The 23,802-nt window shown below is 36.9% G+C and overlaps 1 protein-coding gene across 3 annotated transcripts in view; it reads left to right on the top strand.

The window, feature by feature from the left end:
- Positions 1–13,907: 13,907 nt before the first annotated feature.
- malrd1 (MAM and LDL receptor class A domain containing 1) overlaps positions 13,908–23,802 on the top strand; it is a 54,715-nt gene continuing 44,820 nt past the window's right edge. For all 3 annotated transcript variants that reach the window (XM_047801582.1, XM_047801583.1, XM_027169502.2), the window contains exons 1-9: positions 13,908–14,346; positions 17,493–17,627; positions 17,763–17,851; positions 18,568–18,741; positions 19,440–19,536; positions 21,238–21,399; positions 22,476–22,628; positions 23,084–23,189; positions 23,291–23,658. In XM_047801582.1, the coding sequence (XP_047657538.1) occupies positions 14,181–14,346; positions 17,493–17,627; positions 17,763–17,851; positions 18,568–18,741; positions 19,440–19,536; positions 21,238–21,399; positions 22,476–22,628; positions 23,084–23,189; positions 23,291–23,658 (1,450 nt within the window). In that variant the 5' untranslated portion in view covers positions 13,908–14,180. The remainder of the gene's footprint in view (positions 14,347–17,492; positions 17,628–17,762; positions 17,852–18,567; positions 18,742–19,439; positions 19,537–21,237; positions 21,400–22,475; positions 22,629–23,083; positions 23,190–23,290; positions 23,659–23,802) is intronic.

Below are 23,802 nucleotides of genomic sequence, written 5' to 3'. Positions count from 1 at the left end.
TGCCTGAGAGAGAAGATCCTTGCTGACGGGAATCTCACACGGAGTACCGTCTAGGAGGGAGACTAGGTCCGTGAACCAAACTTGAGAGGGCCAACTAGAAGAAACTAGGAGAAAGTTGACTTGGTCATGCACTCTGGCTAGGACTTGGGGGAGCAGAGTGACCGGGGGAAAGGCGTACGGACGGCGCCTCGGCCATGTACGTACCAATGCATTCAAGCCCAGTGGGGCTGGATGGGGGGGGGGGGATGTTGGGGGGACCACAGCAAACAGATCCACTTCCACCTGGCCGAAAATCTACAACATTTTCTCCACATGGCAGAGATGAGATGCCAGTCCCTGGGCCTCAACACCTGCCTCGACAGGAAGTCTGCCTCCTGATTTACATGCCCTGGGATGAAAATCACTCTGAGCGAAATAAACCTGGACTCTGCCCAGAGCAGCCTGCCAACCTGAACAGAAGGTGTGAACACAGACTGCCCTAATGATTGATATAGGACACCACAGCGGTGTGTCATGGCAGCCCCTGAGGTGTAGGGGAAAGTGTTTCAATGCTAGAAACATGGCCATGAGAGATAAGGGCCCTCCCATAGACCCTGGGCATTGCTGCCATCAAAGGTCCCAGCCTGAAAAGCAAGGTGTCCGTTGAAAGGTGACACGCCCATAGAGTGGGATCCAAGGCCAGGAACAATAGTCTTTTCCACATAGGAAGGGTACAAAGACCATGGCGCATGACCCTTAAAAACCTGAGGGGTTGTCTGCAAGGATGAAAGCCCACACCCAGAGCCAGAGCTGGAATGGCCTCATTTAGACCCTCCATGCAAGAATGAGCCAGTCATCCAGGTAACTCAGTACACAGATGCCCTGGAAACTCAGCAGTGCCAGGGCAGCGTCCATGTATGTTGTAAATGTTTGTGGTGAAAGGGCTAAGCCAAAAGGAATAACTCAATACTGGTATGCTTTGCCTCCAAAAGTGAGCCTGAGGAACTTTCTTTGCTCTGGCAAAATGCCTATGTGAAATAAGCATCTTTGAGGTCTATCATCACAAAACAGTCCTTGAAGATGATCTGGGCATGAGCTTCTTGAACTTGTAAGTCTTTAGAGTACAGTTCAGATCATGTAGGTCCAAAAACAGATAGAGACCTCTGTCCTTCTTGAGGACAACGAAATATCAGCTGTAAAAGTCGGAGTCCTGCTGTGGGAGCGAGAAGGTCCGTTTGGACTAACACCGCCTGTTTTTTGCCACCAATCGTGGGGAACACACCCTTAAATTGAGGAAGACGGAGGGTGAACTGGATCCTGTACCCTTTTTCTACGATATCCAGGACCCACTGAGACAAGTCTGGAAGAAGATCCCATGCTGTCCGGTTTTCTGAGAGTGGTGTCAACTTTTCGCAGAACCCCAGCCCTCAGGCATCAGGATTTCTTCTTAGCTCACCTGGCCAAGATGATAGACCTAAGGTCCCCACTCGCCACCATTGAGCTCTTTCAGCAGGTCAGCCTGGTAGGCCTGAAAAACTGCCACGGAGTACAGGGCTGCACCCGCTTGGGTTGCTGCCATATAGGCCTTACCCACAAGGGCTGAAGTAGGTCTGCAAGGCTTGGATGGAAGTGGCTTCCTCCATGCGGGTGATGTACTGTAGGAGAGAGATAGCTCACGTGTCTCTTCAATCCCAGGCATCACCCCATACCCATGACTTTCAAGCCCTATAATGCCTGAAAATTCAGACATGGCTGGGGAAAAAAAACAAAAAGGGATTTCCCCAAGACCTTGGCATGGAGGTCTGGAAAAAAACGGAAGTACCCTGCAGCCTGAAGTCAGAAATCGGTCATCTAGCTTAGAACGGATGACACCAACTACCTCTTCAGGCCAATCTAAATTCAATTTAGGCACATCGCCACCTCAAGAAGCACCTCAAACTCCAGATCAGAGGAGGAACGCCCCTCCCCACCCAGCAATGCACGCAAATGGACTTGCTGGTGTGTAATAACTTCATCATGTGTCCTTCCCGAGCCATTATATTTGTGTGTGTGTACACAGAGCTTCAGACCTGATGCAGTGTCGAGTTCCCCTCGAAAGGGAACTGCCACAGTTGAGCAGTTTGAGAAAATCATCTGTTGTAGTCTCATTTATACATTTCTTTGGATTAAAGCATCATCCTGATGTTAAAAAATGTAGAATGCTGGGGTTCCCACCTTAACAACCTTACCAGTGCCAGAGCATAATAACATCCCACAAAATAGACTGAAACTAAACCCCAACACTCATTAATTTGTTAGGAAATATTTTATTTATGTGAACATTTTATAAGCTAATATGCAGAGTTGCCCTTATCTAACGGTATCTACTTTAAGAATAGCTTATTGGTTCCTTTATTTTTGGAGCATACTTAAAACACATAGTATTTTAAGTACAGTATCCCAACCTCATCCAGTTTCCTCTTATAGAAGCTGGGTATTCAGCTACAAATGTAAAAGTATTATAATGTTATGATTTTGCTTCAAGCTGGTAAATTTACTTGACACATACACTGATAACAAAGAAAATAAATGAACCTCCACCTTAAGGTTTGTAATTTTGTAACAATGTGTTGGTGTGTTAATTGTGCCTTAGTGCTCTTATAGGGAAGTTGTTTAGAAGTTTCAGGATTTTTTTGTAGTTATTCTAAAACAATTGTCTTTTGCAAAGTTCCACTTTTCTCTGAAATATATTGAAATATAATCCTTCAAGAATGTCTGAAAACATCAAGCCAAACTAATAAATCTTGGTTTTCATATAATATAAAACTGTCCTTATCAGCAGTTTACAGTAGAACATTGTTTATTTCAGTTTTACTGAATCATACAGAATATTTATACTTGTCTAGACATATTTTGTGCTGTTTTTGCTAAATGGCACACAGGAAGCTACTGACAAAGACTGACAATACAAAATCTCTGGAAAATTGTTCCTCAGATTGGTGTCTAGACAAAGAAAAAGAAACACCAAGAACCACAAACTGCATGAACATCAACATTCTTTTCTCACATAGATTGTGTTTATTTCTCAATTTGGCTTTAGGATTAGATACACTCAGCAATTTCTCAGAATTTCTGCATTTGCAAACTACTGATGTTGCATTCTGGGTTAAAATGAGGAAGTTATGGCATAATTTGCATGTGAGATTTTTCTATATACTCAAGAATCACATGCATTAACTTCTTGTATTTTTCTCCATTGTGTCTGTTTTAAAGAGTCTTCAGCAGTTTTTTTAAAAGACTGTATGTGTTTATTACCTTAAGTACCTTAAAGGCCCCTTACAGCAGATTACTTCTTAGAACACTTGCACATATCTTTATGCAAAATGTTTATTGATACTGGATAGTAATGTGGGCTTTCCTAAAAAACTTAAATATTCTGGTAAGCTCTTATCAGAGAATAAAGAAAATGGTCACATGTCTTGTCTATTCAGATTTAACCAGGATAGGCAGCTGAAAAATGAAACATTGGTTCTAATTAAATTCAACAATATGACAGTGTTGTTGTTGTTGTTGTTGTTGTTGTTTTCACATTTCACAGTGTTGATTGTTTGCATTAAAAATGTTTTTCTGTTACTTATTCTACTAGGGTGATTATATTCAGGGAAATGTTCATGAAAAAATAAGAAAAAAGTTTGTTTTTTCATACAAATGCTTATATATTCAAAGTGAATGTGTTCTATAACAATGTGTGATAATAACAAAAAAATAATAATAAATCATTTTTTTTCTATATTAATAGCAAATGTACTTGTATGGCTGTTTCTTGGTTTTGTTTGCGTTTTGTTTTTATGTAATAAAAGCTATCCCCACATTTGGGTCTGTATTTTATCACAAAGACACCCCCGTTTACCTGACACAAGCACTCCAGACTGTCAGAATGTCCCCTAGTGTCCAGGAAAGGAATAGTTGTAGCCATTCCTGACAGTATGTGATATCTGATTTTGCCCCAAGCATTGTTTTATCTGCCATTTTATTCCATCTTCCATTAACAGCTTTTATAAGTTTGTTTTAAAAAGGTGACTCACTGATTGGTGAACACTGAACACTGGGATGAAATCACATGAGATAACAAGAAAGGGGGATTATCATAAAGGTAAAGGTCAAAAATGCCTTGCATCAATGTTTAACAGCAGAGGGAAGAAACTTGTGCTCTTTTTTTCGATTTGAAATTACTTAGAGAAACTTAGAGTTAACCTAATACTAAAAAAGTGAAACATCACCTTAGTGCACATTACCATGAAATCGGGACACCAAAGTGAGACTATGTGTGCTAATGGTTAAACAAAATAAAACTTTTGTGCATGTGTAGCATGTCCTCTCCATGACCCTACATGGCTGAAGTTTACAGACAAAACAAAATCAATTTCAGACCAAATAAACATTTTAAGAGATGGGTTGATGAAATGAACATATGGTTTAACAAAGCAAATTAAACATTTTATAATGTCTGGGGTCTCTTCCTAACATTTACACAATAGTGGAATTTCAAAATGTTGACGTGTGATAATAGGATTTTTATGTTGATTTCTGATATTGATTTATTTTATTTAAGTCATGTGACAACCCCTTTTTCCTAATTACTTTTTTGTTTTTGCTATGTTGCCTTTTTTCTTTCTGCTGTTATAAACCCAATAAAAATATCTTAAAATCAATAAGAAGCCTCCCATGCTGAAAGTGAGACATCTTTGTCAAAGAATGGGAAAATAGCATGCTCATTGTCACCATATGACAACCGTCATTTATAGTATGGCAGCATAAATCGCCATAAGGTCGACCCCAAGGCACACAAGACATGCAGTTGCTCATACCCAGCATATTGCCTCAACATGTCTGACATACAAGCCATCAAAGAACTCATCCAGGATATGACAAATTTGAATGATTTTGTGAACATGGCGACAGCTGAAAAAGGATGGATGAGATTGACCAGTGTTTCTACAGCACATAGATCTTCCACTCATAGTGCATGTGCATAAGTCCTAAAGCAAGGTTAGATCTAGTCCATGCAATGCTCATAGTGAAAGGGTGATTTTCTGTTCCACAATGTCATTGGAAGTCTTTTACATTTTCTTAAGGATGCTACAATTTGAAAGCAATAAAGCCAAGATCTGCACCATATATGAGAGACTAATTGATGGACATAAGAGAGGTCTGAGAGAAGAACCTGCAGCACCTCTCCAGCCCTGACCCGAGGCAAGAGTGGAGGAGCAGCTGGCTCCAATGTGATTTTCAGTGCTAATTTTATGTATTGCTGTAACATAATTTATACCACTAAACCAAGTGATTAGTGGTATTTGTTACCTGCAATGATGAGGATGATATTAGGCTGAGCTAATAACAGTGTCTAATTTTGGGCATGTGTTTCGAAGAAAAGTAGATGTATTTTTGTTTCTACACTGCAATGATAGAATGATCTTAGTGAAGATCATTATTTCTAGAAAGATAAAGATACAGACTCACACACACACACACACACACACACACACACACACACACACACACACACACACACACACACACACACACACACACACACACACACTCACTCACTCACTCACTCACACACACGTAGCAGCAGTGCAATTCATAAAATCATGCAGATACTATTTCTAGTTAGTGCATGAATGTTAGTGCACGAGTCAGAAAGACAGCCCTGTGTTAGCTATCAGTATATCAGTATCATTTACAGTACTGAATGTTGAAGCATCTGTAACTCTGGTTTTATGAATGAAAGAAAGGCTGCCAAATTGCAATCTTACAAAAAAGTTGAATTATTAATCTGTGAATGAGAAATAAGGTTACATCTGTGTGTGCTTGTAACAAAGACTGTAACTGTCAAGTCAAGCTAGCATTATATAACAACCTGCGATTACATACAGAAGTTACATAAGAACATAAGGCAAAAAGACATGCCTGTCATAGGTGTACTGCCTATATGATGCACCAATGTTTTGACACTTTCTAAACTTCCTAATAGATGTTAATGATATTTAAGTGTCAAAGTTTTGTTAGAGGAAAAAATGTTCACATTTTCTTCCTGAGATTGCAAATTAATAACAAGGAGTTCAACAGAGCAATTGGAAATTGGCTCTTTTAAAGAGGGAGATCTAGTACATTGTGGCTGAGCCGGCTCTTTAACTCTTTGTACAAGAAGCCCAAAAATGAACTTCTGCCTGTTTTGCGGGTGCCAGTATTCAGCGTCGCATTTCTTTGTCATGTCACACTCCACAGTGGTGGTTAATGGTTCATATAAAAGTAGACTAGGGGCAATATTCATAAAAAAAAATCCCCCTCTCAAAAACCCCAAATGGTTAGTTTTTTTTTACACAAATTTTTATATCTTCAAAGGAAATGGTCAAATTTGTTTCTGCTCTCTGAGATGCCCCAAGTGCTTTTTTATAAGCATATAAAATTTGAAGGCATTATCTTCAACAACTAAGATTCTGTATTCTAACAGAGGTAAAATCATCTCACATGGAAAGCTTACGGTTTCATGGTTAATTCTATCAGACCTATGGCCAAAAACAAATCAGTGTTTGAAAAAGGGTTCATATTAACTAGGGACTTCTTTGTTTACCACCTAGTTCTGCAAAATCTTTGTAGTGAACTGTTAGTCTAGACTTCTCTCTCTTTTCTTCTTATCAAACACACTGTTGTGTGATTTATACAAATAGACATGCACCATATGGTATGTTTGTAGACACATAACCTGTAGTGTGCTGGCTCGTGAGAACTGGGATGTGGTAGCCTAGTGTTTAAGGTATTGGGCTACAGTACCAATAGGAAGGTTGTAAGTTTGGTTCCTACATCCACCAAGCTGCCACTGCTGGGCCCCTGAGCAAGGCCCTTAACCCTCAATTGCTCAGTTGTATAAAAATGAGATAAAAGTTGCTCTGGATAAGGGCGTCTGCTAAATGCTGTAAATGTAAACTTACGTTCCTCAGTAAACCCAGGTGACAATATAAGCTGAGCACTGATAAATGTTTTTAGAAACAAAGATATGGGAGATGCCAACCATCTACTGCAGGACCAATCATCCAACTGAACAGATTCCTACTTGAACATCTTCCTAATAATTGATGCACCATATGTTCAGTTTGAGCTGGACAACTGGGCATACACAGCAACTTGTTAAAGATTATGTGGTGTTTTTGAGTTTCCCTGTTAAGTAAGAATAAGTAGGCACTAACCCCTAAATAGCCTTAGGCATCAAAACTGCTAAAGACTTGTGAGACCAGGTGGCACATATAGATACAGAGGCAAAATTATCAGTAATATAAATGTGTGTGTGTGTGTGTGTGTGTGTGTGTGTGTGTGTGTGTGTGTGTGTGTGTGTGTATGTTTCCCTGTGTGTGAGTGTATGTGTGTGTGTGTGTATGTTTCTCTGTGAGTGTGAGTCTGTGTGTGTGTGTGTGTGTGTGTGTGTGTGTGTGTGTGTGTGTGTGTGTGTGTGAGAGAGAGAGAGAGTGTGTGTGTGTGAGTGTGCGTGTTTCTCTGTGGGTGAGTGTGTGTGAGTGTGTGTGGTCTGTGTGTGTGGTCTCTGTGTGTGTGTGTGTGTGTGTGTGTGTGTGTGTGGGTGTGTGTGTGTGAGAGTGTGTGTGTATGTTTCTCTGTGTGTGAGTGTGTGTGGTCTGTGTGTGTGTATGTGTGTGTGTGTGAGAGTGTGTGTGTGCGTGCGTGTGTGTGTGTTCATTTCGTTTGGTTCATCTTTTGGAAGAAATAGTGCATTAATGTATTCCTTTGTTCCCTGGGGCAGAGTGATATTAAACTCCACACAAACCCAAATATCAAGAAAGTTCATCCTCTTTCCATCTTCCTCCACTTGACCTTTTCAACATAGACCAAGCATGATATGTCTCTGCCAGACCTCACTGAGACAGAGTACAAATTTACTCTCTGTAGACCCCTGTGTTTGTGAATGTGTGGATTAGAATAGATATTCACAGATATGCAATGTATTCTCAAAGCACCAAACTTGAAATAGCCAGGTATACTGCTCCTGAAAAGAACAATTAATGAAAATAAATGATGAAAATGACCTCCAGATTAAGTGTCGGAGGGACATTGTGTTTCCTTCATGAAATAAAATGGTTAAAGGGAGTTAGAACATACCAGGAAAGATAAAGGCCAAAAGAGCAAAATAATAACTAAAGTCTTTAAATAAATAAATAAATAAATAAACAAAACAATAATAATACACTTAATTCTGTACTTAGCATCTTTCATGAATGTATAAAGGTATCCAAAGTTTTAAAATGTGAATCTGTGCATGAGGCATGACACTATCCACAGACACAGATTTGTTTTTGTTAAACTACATAAATTACAAATCTCCAATACATACTATATTAATTATAATGATGTATTTATTTTCATTATCTCTGCAGGTCATGGTGAATCCAGGATCTATTTAATAAATACTGGGTGCAAGACAGAAACAGACACGTTTCTTAACCGATTCCTTTAACTACATTTTCATCAGGATAAAATATACATTATACATGTCACGGTTAGACAAAGGAGAGTGAGGATCCAATTGCAGAAAATCCGTTTAATGAACAAAACACGACACAGGAACACAGACAGGTAAGCAGGACTAGGCAAAACACCGGGCTGACAGCAAACAGAAAAACATACAGGCACATATAATGACTCGCGACAGGGAAGTGAACAAACAGTGTGTATATATGTATATATATATATATATATTTGTGTCACACACACATATATATATATATATATATATATATATATATATATATATATATATATATTTATATATATATGTGTGTGTGTGTGTGTGTGACACCAAGCAGAGACAATGAGAGACAGAGATGACACACCTGAGGGAAAGATTGAGTACAATTAGTGTCCATGGTAACAAACAAGTGGGCGGGGCAAAACAATCAACAGCAGGGCAAGACAGCAGACAGAAAAAGGGCAAACACAGACAGGCTCATTACAATACACTAAAATGCAAGTAGACCCTTTTTTTTTGTTTGATGCTTTGACACATATTTAACATTAAAAGCTGTTTAAAGGTACCATTTCCACAGACAATGCTTTTTGATAGAATAGCATTTGCTGTTTATTTCTTTAAAGACTTAACTAATAGGGTCAGAAAGATGAGAAGTCTTTTTACCGATTTATTTAAGGAAAATCCCAAAAGGTCCCTTTTCAATTTGGTTTGTTTTCTTACATCACTTACTGACTTTAATTTTTTTTATATATATATATATAAAGATTTTATACAGAGTTTAATTAAAATTTATAAAGAACTAAAGGTAAACTCTGAGAGCGAGGCGAAGAAGAAAAAAATCTATAGCTGGTTTTGAATTTATTGCAACCATTGGACGTCTTAGTGAGATGCCATTATCATTTAATAAAGCGCTACAGTGCTCTGGCATAAAAAATGACTACGGTAATGTTTTCAAGCAGACAGATGGAGTGCAGGTTTTCTGTTTTTATTAAAAGCAATATTGCAGAACCGTGAAGAAGGCGAATGGTCCAAACACTAATCATGACCGGCAGATAACAGTGACTGGGAATAACTTGTGCATAATGTTGCTGTGAGACTTAAAACAATAGTGTGTTTAACCTACTAGATATTAGTAACAAGGTGTTGACTGGGGGTGGCTGAGGATTATGAGAGTCTCAAACAAACAGATAACAGGCATGCATCCAAAATTGTCTACTGTGACAATACCTACTACATTCAATTCAGTACCTGCTGCTTGGCCACTGATGAATACAGTCTGGATATTCCATAGCAGCAATGTTGGTTTTGTCATGTCACCTAAAACATCATAATTACTGTAAAACTGTTGTTTTTTTTAACAACTACTGCTGTTTATTTCTTGTTAAAACCTTCATCAAACCAACAGTATACTCATGTGTTGTCAAACAAGTTCGGTATAACACTTGATAAAATGTTTACCTGTAGCTTGTAGCCTGTAGCCTGCTTACCTGTAAAGATACCTGTAGCACTTTATTTTTGACTCCTTATTTTATTTTGTGCAATTTACTGCATGTTATCCTTTAATTTCTCGCCCACCTTTTTATGAATACTGAGAATTCGGTCATACTCCTCTTTTGGTCTCCTGATTTTCACCGAATAAATAGTTGAATAATAGTGATATTCATACAGAGCTGAGGTCTCAGTCGTCTATATAAACAAATTAAATTCAATTCAAGTTTATTTGTATAGCGCTTTTTACAATAAACATTGTCTCAAAGCAGCTTTACAGAACATAAACATAGAGCAGAAGATAGACATAATTAATGATAAAGGAAATAACGAATAATAAAAGAAATAAGAATTAACAGAATAAAAATTCTAGGTTAATATTAATTTCAGCAATTTATATTTAATGATTTATGAAGTTTTAAAATATAATATCTGTGCTTAAGTACATTAAGTACTTAAATACATCCATTTTTGCTACATAATTCTAAATGAGCAAGAAATAACTTGTAGTATATTATTGCAGCCTTATGAGGCATTATTAAAATTTGTAACTTTACAACTTACAAAGTGAAGATTTTTGCTTAAAATGCAATTTTTTTTTGTTTTTTTATTTGTTGTGTTTTAATCTAGTTTTATAAGGAGTGTGACTAGTATTAGAGTAAGAAATTACAAGTCACCAAAAAGGAAATAATACCAGCCTGCAGGGTTTTTTTTTTTTTGTTCTATTTTTTGCTCCAGTGCTCAATACATTCACATGGGCTGAATTTTTTTTTCTTTTTTTTCATAGCATTAAATTGCTATCCTTTGTTCTTGTGGTCTCATATCTGAGAGTGTGAAATGAATTTAAATGCCTCATTTTTCTTTCAGACCCTCATCCATCTCAATATTCTGCGACCTTCTCTCCTGTCATTCTCAAAAATTTGGTTACTTTCTTCCTAAATTAACCAGGGCAGTGTCGGCATTGATCGTTTTTTTAGCATAGCATTTTCAAACTAAATTAACCTTCATTCTTTTTTCTCTCCTTCATGGAGGAAGAAAGACAAAAAGAACCTAAAAAACCCTTTTTTACTTCATGTCTTTCGGTGCTTGATAATACATAAACTATTGAGCACTGTAATTGCTGTGCTACTAGTTTTCATTCCTAGTTGTATGTTAAATATCTTATAAAATAAGTGGGGACTGTAAGGAGTTAATCACCTATGATACAAAGACCTGATAGCTACACAACAGCATTGATGCATTGGGGCCAAAAAGTCTGAGTCGGATTTTCTTTCAAGCTATTTTTCCTTTTGTTTGTTTTTATCATAAAAACAAAGAAAGGACGTTCATCTTCAAAATATAAATATTTATTAATCATTATTTTCTAAAAGAACATTTAATATTCAAGATTTCTCAGTATTTTACTAGGTCTCTAAATGTAAACAAATGAGTTATAGACTAGTGTCCACTGCTTTGTACAAAAGGTCAAATTTATTAGTCTAATATCTCTCTGATGGATTTGATCTAAAATGGTTCATCGGTTTACCAAAACCTGTGGAGTCAATGACAGATGATCATAAAAGGAAAAAGGGGACAAATCAATTACTAAGAAACTCTGAATATTGGATACATATTTAAGATTCCAATTAATAGTTAAATTTGTGATAAAAAAAAAAAAAGATGCAAAATAGAATCATTTCCAATACTTGTGTTAGAGTTTTAGCATAGACCTCACTGGACAGGCAGACAGACAGACAGACAGACAGACAGACAGACAGACAGACAGATTTGATACTTATTCATCCCAGTTGGAAATTTAATAAATAAAATACAATCGATAAAAAAAAAAATAATAATAAAAGTAATCCATTTAAATGTAAAAAATCTGTGCAAATCTTAGTGTTGATGGATTATAAAAGTAAAGAAAGTCAGCACTGATCCACCCCACCCAACCCCAGCCCACCTCACCCCACCCCAAGAGTTGAAAAAGAATTAATGACCTCCTCCGTTTGTCTGTGGAGCAGACTATATATACAGATCAGGTTCTACCCTGGCTGTTGTTACATAAATTGATTTGACCTCTAGTACAAAAAGCACTGTTTGACTGCAATTATCCTTAAATCACACCAGATCAGTTAATTTGCCACAGCATTGGCTCCTATTGTTTGGTGTGTCTATTGGACTGACATTATTATTAGGTGGCATTTAGGGAAAGCACAGCCTGTCAAGTGTCCACTTTGCTCTAAAGTTCAAGTAACCTCATGAATCACTAAGGAAAAAAGTAATCTTGGTGAGTCAAGATCCCTTTATACCTGCAGACAAGTTGTGTGACCGAGTGTCTTTCATTAATTAATATTTAATTTCATCAATCAAGGTAACAACATTATTGATGGAGCTTGACGGCAGTAACCGCTAGAGTATAGGAACTGTTCTAATTAGCTGGGCGATCCATTTCACCACATCCATTAAAGTGTTATGACTGAGAACAAATTGATACAGTTGACTCATATAAATATTATGGTATCTGGCTGGATAGCAAATTTTCATTTAAAACCCTTGTGGAACACTTAAATAAATAAAGTTGGGTTTCTGCACCGATAGAAGACTTTTCTAAAAAATAAGACCTTGTGTAAATGCTGTGTGCTGGATTGTGTGATATTATCTATACTCATTCTTCCCAAACTACATTTCAGTCATTAGTCATCATGTAATTAATCTACTGTAAGAGCTTCAGGTAATGTTCATATCGAAATGAAGAAAAAGTGTGATCTCAGTGACATTGACTGTGGCATGAACATTGGTACCAGATGGGCTGGTTTGAGTATTTCAGAAACTGCTTATCTCCTAGGATTTTCAGACACAATAGTCTTGAGTGTTTATACAGAATAGACCAAAAAAGTATACAGTAAATCATATAATCACTCTTTACAACTGTGGTAAGCAAGAAAGCATCTCATGTTGCATCAGTGAACAGCCAAGAACAAGAATCTGAGGGTCACAGGCACATCAAAATTAGACAGTGAAATATTAGAAGAAAAACCATGTTACGATTTTGTGACTGGGTTTTGCGATGGCCTGGTCACCAGACACGCACTTATTCACACCAACTCAGTGCATAATCTGACAATGGTACACTTTTTTCCCTTGATGTTCCTTGTATTAATGGGAGCACATAGCTGGAGGTGTGCAGAGGTTTGGAAATGTCTAGAAATCCCAACATAAGATCTGAACTGATCTACTCAGCCTCCTGCTTTCATGACCCCCACTGGGAAAAGTGGAAGAAAATAAATGGATGTGATAATATAATTGTGAGTCACACAATTTATTTCGCATTGTGTTAATAATTTACTTATTGCACAGAGACTCACAATATTACCAACTAATAAGGATCTGGATAGCTGCATAACCGTATAAATGTTGAAATTCTTATAATAGGATGTTTTCCTCATGCCTTTGAAATTATTTCCCTTATATTTCCCTTATATTTCATTTGATTTATAACACACATAAATTATACAGTATATGTGACAGCTACAATAACAGTATTTGGTCTTATTTTTGTAGGTTGCTGTAACATCATTCTAACCAACATGACTCCTCTCCCGATTAACGCGGTGTCTAGAAGCCGTCCTTTAGCCACCGATTCTTTATAAATGTGATCAAGCGTGAGAGAACATTTGTAAAACAGCTGTGAGCTGTGACACCGAACACAATGTGGCTCAATTCACCAGTTGTGTTTTCCTTTCTTCTACATTTAATCGAATTGAGAGTGCATTGTGGTCTAATACTGAAATGTTATACAGGCGCGCCTTCCGTTTAGACTACAGATTGCATACTTTACAATGGATTTATCTACAGCCAATGACTTCAAGGTTGACTTTAGTCTCCCCCATACACACTGTTTTGTAACCGTCATAAAAGTCATTTATGGCCTATGGCTTGTTTGAGTAGATTGCTTTCTCTGACTTATGTTCATACTACAGGTTTTTGAGGAGAAATTGAAACTGAGAAGCGCTGGATGTGTGTATGAGTGTGTATGAGAGAGAGAGAGAGAGAGAGAGAAAGAGAGAGAGAGAGAGAGAGAGAGAGAGAGAGAGAGAGAGAGAGAGAGAGAGAGAGAGGTTGAGAGAGAGATTATTTTTATTTAAAGCTTAAAATTTTATTTAAATTTATTTACAATAGCTGTGTTTATGTGGCCTACCTGTCAGAAAGCCTAATGCAAACACTTGTGTGGAACTTCGTCTTGGTGTGGGCTGTGATATGTGTGTCGGGTCAGCCTTGCCAGCCCGATGAATTTGAGTGCCTGACAGGGGAGTGTGTGTCAGAGAAGTACGTCTGTGACTCCAGCGAAGATTGTTCAGATGGCAGCGATGAGAGAAACTGTAAGTATTAAAGCTCACTACTTTCATTTATCTTTGGGTATAATTCCTTTTTAATTCAGGTTTAGTGACTATATTCTTTATGTTATCATGTGCTGTGTTATAGAAGATTACTTTAAGTCTGACTTTAAATTACTGATATTTACATTTGACTTTGCATTCATTTACATATATTTATTAAGCAAATTCAACCATGTAAGATTTTTAATTGAATGCTAGAGGAGCAAAGTACACATTGTAGAGGTGTTCGAGTTAGTGTGGCTGTTTTTTTTTTTTGGAGTGAGTGGGAACAATTCCTTAGTATTCTCAAAAATACTTCCATAAGATTATTTCCACAGTCAATCATAATCTTTCTGTCAGTAATCTTCGTAATGTTTTTACTAATAATAATATTTAATCGCTTAACATATAATTGTATTTTTTTTTCAGTCAAATTAAAGCCATATAGTACATTATGTATTGTGTGAGATATTTATAACTGTACATTATTTAAAATTTTAGAAGCTTCCTATTTTAGCTGACCGGCAGTACAATATGCTTTTTAAATGAGGTGTAATGTGTAAACACCTTGGTTTATGGAACAGAAAAAAGAGCAGTTCTCATAAAACAGCATATCTGGGAGGCTTAGAGATGACACACAACAGTGTATTATTGTATTTGTAGCCTCAGTATGTGTGTGTTTGGAAACGGAAATATGGCTGGAAGGATGTTTATGCAACCTCATAAGTGTATTTGAATCAGTCCTGATTAAGGGTTAGCTGTCAGTCTTGGACAAATTCCCAACAAATAAAGACAGGATATTGCCTGAGCCATCCTAGTATTAAATATTAACATCCATTCAAAGAGATACATTTTTATTAAGATCAAGTCTTTTTTGTTTTCACTGTCTGCATTAAAGTTTTTTTTTATTTTCTTTATGTAGATCATGATAAGAATATCCGTGTCCAAACCAATAACATCTCAAATATTTCTTCGGTCAGGGTCTTTTATCTTTGATGGTTACATTTTATTTATGAGAATTTTTTTTTTTTTTGCAGATTTCTATTTTTAGTTACACACTGATATGTGATGCAACTATTGTAATAAATACTGCTGTCATATAGTCATACAGCTTTCATATAGTCATACCGTATATTCACTCTTTTCTTCTTTTTATGAAGTGCATTTCAGTATTTTTCTACATTTTGAGGCAAACACTACATAACTCCATGGTGTCTGCTAGCTTCGAGTTGGCTTTTTTATTAGCATTCCTAGACTTATTTTGCATGATATGTATGAACTTGCAGTGGGTCATACATTCCTAGTGGGTTTTCTGGGTTATTTGACTTTCTTCTCTGTAAACTGGCCCTTTGTTTTCTTCATTTTCATTCTAATAGTCAATTTTTTCACACTATATATTGCATAGCTAGCATAAAGAGCCATGCTTCAAGCAATCAGGTTCATGACAGAAAGCTATGCTATGCAACCAAAAATATGGTACAAGAAGCAGGAGTTCTGGCACTTTAGCTCATTCGTCATAATCCTGAAGAAGCGGTGGTAGACATACTGTACAGTAGGGTCCTAAATAGTGCATTACAACCCAAAAAACCTGCTCCTGCATGGGTTGGAACTAAACCATATACTGATACTGGCATTGTGACTGTAATATTAGTAAACTTTATTCAACAATCAACTCTATGTAAATAATCCAGTCTAGTTTAATTAAGAAAGATAAAGATAAAAAAATTATATTTGTGCAAATGCCTTACAAAAAGTAACAGAATCCTGAGTTGCAGTTTTATTCATTAGAAACCTGCTTTGGTTCAGATATTATACCTCTTATTACCTTTATATTGCTTAGCGTTTCGTCATCATGAAGCTTGGCTTAATAAAAATGCTAGCCACCCTGAAATGATTAAGATTCAGCCAGGTCACTATGTGCAGCACCAGCTCCTGTAAATGATGCTAAGTTCGATAATAATTATGAAGCATTCATTCCTGAAAGCGTGCTAGAATTACTAACTTTTCTGTAGTGAGCTTTCAGCCTAAAGCTTGAACACAAAGGCATGGAGCTTTTGTGAAGCTATCTGTGAATTGCATACATCCTAAATCCTGATTCTGGTATGTTGCTCAATTCCCAAATTTCACTGCAGACTGCTAGACAGCTCCAAGCCACTCGTTCCCATCTACTTTAAAGGTATACGTGGTTATCTTCTGACAGCATCACATCATGACAGCATGTATGGCATCATAAAGGTTCTCTGAAAACATGTGAAGTGGCAAGGCTTTTCCATCTATTCTGTTTCCTAATGGATAAGGCATGGGCTCTCCTCGTGAAGTCACCATGGAGTCCCAAAAAGCTCCTCTTTGTGAGTTTATGTAAGATGCTGAACTGATCTTAAGTGTCTTAACTAACAAAAAAAACTAAAGATTCTGCTTGCCTAAGAAACATGAAAAAGGCTTGCAAACAAAGAAAGAAACAATATACACTCTCTGGCCAGAGACTTACTGATGGCAACTTGACAACTTTGACAAAAACTTGTCAACCTTTACCTTTGAACTTACTGTAGTCCAAAGTGGTGTCTCTTAACTACGTTATTTGTGCTGCCACTAGTGGTCAGAAGGAGTGAAAAAGAATGCAAGTTACGTATGATTTGTGTAACATAAACAATAGTTATGAAAGTGTGTGCTATGTTACAATGGGTTGTTACTTTGAATCATAGCCAGAGGACACAGTGTGGCATAAATGTATTAAGCTTTATTAGGCCATCTCCAAAAATTACTGTCATATTACATGGAGCCAAAGAACAGGAACAGATCCGAAATAATTGTTAAAGCATTCAGTATTTATAATTAAACACAAATGGATGCAAATTAATTTAAAGTTATTGTTTCTGTGGATTATTTCTATTAGAAATGTAGGCAGTTTCTAATTGTCCAGCCAAACATTGAGTGATCTCGAGTTAACATATTAATGATACCGTAGTCATCCATGGTTGAAATCTAAGACTCTGCTCTCATTGTGAGCTTGGATCAGAGCATTGTCTAATGGTCTGTGAAAAACTGGCAGCGACAGAATTTTGTGTAAATGTGTTAGAAATGGATTGATTGTGTATATTGATGTAGGGTTTTCCAGTGTTTTAAACTGATACTTGTTTCCAATTGAACAGGTTCCCATTCAGAGACATGCGATTTTGAAGACGGCTTTTGTGATCTACAAACACAAGACCCAAATAAATCATGGATTCGAGGCTCCTGCCTGACTGATCCTGGACCTCTGATAGACCACAATGGGCACCCATCAGGTATGCAATCTTTACATAATCACTTAGCAGAAGTAATAAAAGTGTCTTTACTGTAATCTGTGCCAACCAATAGAAAGCTAGAGATATTAGATATTTGAGTTCTAATACATTAATGCTCCCTTCTTTCCCACTTAGGACACTACTTGTTCCTGCACTCTAAAACTGGAGAGACAGTCTTTGCAGAAATTTCCAGTCCATCTTTTCTACCCTCAGAGTCCTGCATGGTAATATGTACTGCATGGTTCAAAACTTCTACTTAAACTAGAATATTGTTTTTTAATTGTTTTATGTTGTTTTTCATATAGCTACTGAAATATACATAAATGTAAAAAAAATCTCCTGATATGATTTCTATTATATTTAGATACTGCAGATGTTAAGCAGGGTGGCACAGTGTCACCATGAGTAGCATTGCTGTTTCATAGCTACTGTATAAAGCACTGCAGGTGATCCAGGGCTAGAAGAATACCTTTCTTTTTCACACTACAGCACGGTGAAATGATTTCCTTTTGAATTTCACAGCTTTTTAAAAAGTTGGGGTCAGAGCACAAAGTCAGCCATGATACAGCACATCTAAAGTAGAAAGGATTCAGTACCTTGGCCAAACGGCCAACAGATGCAACTTGGCAGTGCTGGGGCTTACGGCTCCTAACAAGAGTTTCAACCATCAGTCCCCACTCTCCCAAATGTCTTAAATTACTGTCTGTGTTGGGTTCACTATGATCAGGATAAAGCACTTATTGGAAAGAATCGGAATGAATCACATTCGCCAGAAATGTTATATAATGGTAGTTTCTGATCCACATTTAATCCAAAAAGTATTATATAAGATTATAATATGTTTGATGTTTCCACTGGTATGATGAATGATCTTTTTATGTATTTCTCTGAAAATTACAGGGTGTTTATTTGACTGTGCCAATTCATTTGTACCCTGCAGGTCACATTCTACTACCACATGGGCCAAGTGACTGGTGGCTTACGGGTTCTGGTTAAAGCACAACCTTCAGGAGAGCGGAGACAAATCTGGATTCAGTCCAGACTGACCTCCATGCCACCTACAAAGACCTGGTTAAGAACATCAGTTACATTCAAAGAGAGCCAGGAGTTTCAGGTACGTATGCGTATGTGTATACATACAAAGACACTTAACAATTTACTGAGCAACATGTCCCATTGTTGTTTAGTTAGCCTTATATCCAAACGCTTACTCAGAATCACTTAATCCATGGATCATTTTTGTAGAACGTCCTGTGTTGCCTTTTTTTTTTTTTAAATTGATGCCTTTAACGAGTCACCGTAAACGAAATAATCAAATGCTAATAAACAAGCGAACCTTTAATAAGCAAATGAATGAGTGAACAAACAAACAAAGAATTGAAAATAATAGTTGCTACAGTAGGAACTTTGAAACCTCTTGCCTTGTTTACGGATATGAACAGAATTACAGTTCTGTCTTTGGCATTAATGCACTCACAGCCATAAAATGCACTGCTGGAAAATCCACAAATTAGACTTTGACCAGCGAGACCTGCTTTATGGACTGGCCTTACAGAGATATGTTAAAATGGATAGTAGATTTAGCTTACAAGATTGATGACTGTTTGGACTTTTTGCTGGTTGTTTTACTGCTGTACAAAAAACTGATCATTGATTATATTTTTATATTGTTCATTTTTGTGATTTGAAGCATAAATAATAAGCAAAATGTACTTGCTAAAAATGGTTACAAAATTTGTACAAATTTTCACATTACAAATTGTCAGTTGTTGAGTTTGGAGTGGAATTATACTGTATATTACATCTCTGCAGGTAATCATTCATGGAATGATGTCCAGCAGCAACAATCCTAAAGAGGTTATTGCCTTCGATGACTTGTCTTTCAGCCCAGGCTGTGTATCAGCTAGAGGTAACAAACATCTACGCAACCCTAACATAGAAACCTGATACCTCTCACCTTAATTACGGTCCCTGTGAAAGCGCTTAGGATTCATTCTTGGGAAAGAATAAAATCAAAGTTGGCAGCTCATATGTGGAAAATATGGATATTGTAGAGTAGATCATTAAAAGAAATATAAAATTTATAATAAAGGAGATTATAAAATACTGCTTGGAGGTATTAATGGAAAAGAGAAAGGGACTGAGTGCCATTTTTCATCAGTGGAAAAGCCAGATTTATCTGTTGCTGATTGTGCAAATTAAAAAGAGGTGAAATAAAGATATATGGCATTTTTAATCTGTCTATTATGGCAAGTTGTAATTTTTGTCCTGGTTTTATAGTTTACTTTGCTCTCTGTGCTGCCATAGTGAAATATGCCCTCTTGAGCATGGGCTCGGTTTTATTCGTCCATAAATAATGGCACTACATCTTTCAGGCATAATGCTATCTAATGTAAAAAAAAAAAAAAAAAAAAAAAAGATGCGCAGGTGCAGAATTTTGAGGAAACGGAGTGACTGCACAATTCAGCAGTGTTTTAACGATTACTTTCATACTGAATGATTGGCATGATTAATTTGATTAGCATGTTTGCTTCTGGAGTGAGGAATCGATTCCCACCTCTGCCATTTATAGGTAGAATTTGCATGGCCTCTCTGTGCTTCAGGGTTTCCTCCAGATACTGGGGACAAGGTTTTCCACCCAGTCCAAAGACACACATTGTAGGCTGATTGGCATGTGTAAATTGTCCATAGTGTGTGAATGAGTGTGTGTCTTCTGATGGGTTGGCACCCTGTCAAGAGTGTATTCTGCCTTGTGCCCCTAGTCGGCAACCTTGGGTAGGATAAGCAGTAGAGAAAACGAATGAATGTGTATTTGGGTGGATGGATGGATTGATAGATGTTACATTGGTAAGAGCACTCAAGTTACTACATAACAAATTCTCCAATAAAAATGATCAATTATAACAACTTCCTCTTCTGCATTCAAAACCATTCCATCATTGTATCCTTAGAATTTGACAATATAACGATTATCATTATACTTTCCATATCTACATTTCTACAACCTATGATATTCAAATATTCCATCAAACTGTTGCAAAACAGTATTTATTAAAAATACAAAAATATATAATTAATATTATTAAACTTTGTATGTTCCCAAGGCTTTGTACAAACAATATGAGGCTTAAATGGATAAGGCTGGGTTGTTGATGTGAAGTTTGGGGTTCAAGCCCAACACTGCCGAGCTGCCATATGCCCTTAACCTTACCGTCCTTTTTTTTTTTTTTTTTGCACTGTATCAAAGCTGACCCTGATATTCAAAGAAATGAATTCCACTGTGCTGTAATGAATATGTGGCAATAATAGAGGCTTCTATTCCCCAACTTTATTTCATTAATTCAAAACATTCCTTATCATTTTCAATACATTTACTACTTTTTTCCACTTATCACTCTGCTTTTCCTTCTTATGACCGTATATTAAGATGAAGTCATCTCTGAATGATTTGCTCATTAAATATCTAAATCTACTTTTGTATCTCTGTAAGGATGCTATATAAAGATGTCTGTTATTAAAAAGGTTATAAGCTTTGTTAGATTTTGCAATTTTTACAATTCACTATAGAATTTTATATTGAGGTATAACACATCATATTGCTTACCTTCAGAACACAATATGTTCCCTTCTGCCTTCCAAATAACGGAGGGAAGGTATGTATCCTCTGCAAGCCGCTCTCAGTTTCACTGTGGGGGAGGTATACATGTGGACGCAAAGCAAGTGTGTGACTTTACTCTGGACTGTCCTCGTGGAGAAGATGAGGCCACTTGCCGTGAGTATTGTTAGTTTCATGCATGTTATGTAATCAGAGAACATTTGTGTCCGATTTGCATTGGCTCATTTACATGTAAATGAGGTTTCTATAGAAATATCTCTCATGTCTGATTTTAGTGACACGATAGATGTTCACAGATACATTTGTTTTCTGTATTTTACATATTGTTGTTTTTTTTTTTTATGTAGAATGAACACATAGCAACATTAACCCTTTACAGTTTTGATTGATGTCTTCCCCTTTTCTGGATGACCATAAATTATGAGTATTTTAACTCTGTTGATATAAGAATGAAAACAAAAATCCCACAGCTGATCGCACAGGCACCTCCTCCATCTACTGATGATTTAAAAACTTACAGTATGAACTGAAATACACAAACTTCACCAAATTAATACTTTTAATGCATTAATATCAGATAAACATGGCCAATATAACAATAACAAAATATCATAATCATGAATATTTCTTACTAGATACTGTATTTTTGTTTTATTATTTAAAAAAAAAATCAAGTTCAAATAAAATTTTCGTTGTAGGTTCAATATATATATTTTTAATCTATAGAGATTTTAACACTTATGACAAATACAACCATATACTGTAGATATTATATTGTCATATTGTCCGGCTCTAATACCATGCACAATGTTGAGAACTACATTATAACCAAGCTTACTGAACCCAAAAGAAGAAAAAACACCAACAACTTTATTGTCTTACAAATACAGTATAGATAAACCTAAACTTTCTATAGGCATGAACAACTGGAAACACATAGGAAAATGTCATCATTCCATCCTCTACTACTGCTAACAGATAATATAGATATAGAAAACAGAGATTAAATATAGCCTTTGCATCCTTTGATCAGCCCTAAAACAGATTACAATAATGTAGTAGTGTTTTCCAACATTTTTCATACTTTCAGCTTCCTCTGCATGGATTCAAACCTGAGTCATGTGTGTGTCTATGCATGTGTGTGTGTGTGTGTGTGTGTGTGTGTGTGTGTGTGTGTGTGTGTGTGTGTGTGTGTGTGTGTGTGTGTGTGTGTGCGTGTGTGTTTTCTACAGCTGCACAGTGTGATTTCGAGGGAGATGCATGTGGCTGGCATGAATCTGAGCCTGGTGATGGTTTTGACTGGGTCAGAAGCTCACCTCAAATCATCTCCACAGAACAACAATACAAAGCACCTCCAAGGGACCACTCTACCAACACAAGCACTGGTAAGCACATACCTTTCATTGCACTAGTGACAATATGTGTATTTTGTTTATGCTTAATACATCTTGTGCTAGAGTTTAGAGACTTTAGTTCAGAGTTTAGAATACATATAACGAGTCTCTGAAAGTACATTCTAGACTATAAAGTACATTCTAGACTATAATTAGGCTTAACTCAGATGCATATTAATTAACAGAATTACTTAACTAGATGACAATACTTTACTTGTATTCACTTGATGACTAATAATGAATTTTAAAGGTTTTTATGGTTTTGTCAGTCAGTCAGTCAGTCAGTGCTCCCTGTGGCCCAGCACTAAAAAGAACTCATGGTGTTGTTATCATGTCTAATAAATCTGGTTTTATTGTACACTATTTCTTTCCTCTTTTCACATCTATCCATCACCTTTCAGGCTTTCTATTGTTCATGGTGTACATTGAGAATTCCTCTCTTTCAGGCCACTTTCTTCTAGTCCTGATGAACAGCAGCAGTTTAGCTCAGCGTGCTTTACTCCGCAGTCCCATGTTCCGGCATGCTGGCCCTGACTGTAAAATGACCTTCTGGTAACAGAAAGATCTTATTATCAGATACATTTTTGTCTGTTATGTATATAAAGATACATTTAACATTGAGTTAAATTGTATGTTTGAAATTTTGTTCATAGGCATTACAATGCTGGTATGTCGGTTGGTGCGGCCTACATGTATCTGCAAAGCGATGGCATGGACAACCTTACAGTTCTGTGGCACACACTTTATCATCAGGGCAACCTCTGGCAGCCGGTGACTGTGCAGCTTGGCCGCCAAACCAGGCCTTTCTGGATCTTGGTGTCCAAACTGAGCCTGGGTGTATATGATGGAATCTCTGCATTGGATGACATCACTTTTCACAACTGCTCGCTACCAGCTCCCATGGACAAGTGCCCTCACCCGGACTACTTCCACTGCGTGCGAAGCCGAGCATGTGTGGACCGCCTGAAGCTCTGTGACCTTGTTGATGACTGTGGAGATGGTACAGATGAGGAAAACTGCTGTAAGTTAATCTTAACAAGAGAATTTCATTCAGAGTAGCACTCTTTTCCATGGTGTTGTATCACTTCTAATACTGTGCTGTGACCCTAAATTCTATTTCTTCCAAAATTTCTCTCTCTCTCGTAGTCATTTGTCTCTCATCTCT

The sequence above is a fragment of the Tachysurus fulvidraco genome, chromosome 1 (assembly GCF_022655615.1).
Source record: "Tachysurus fulvidraco isolate hzauxx_2018 chromosome 1, HZAU_PFXX_2.0, whole genome shotgun sequence".
Lineage (NCBI taxonomy): Eukaryota > Metazoa > Chordata > Actinopteri > Siluriformes > Bagridae > Tachysurus > Tachysurus fulvidraco.
This window is presented reverse-complemented; position numbering and strand designations above follow the sequence as displayed.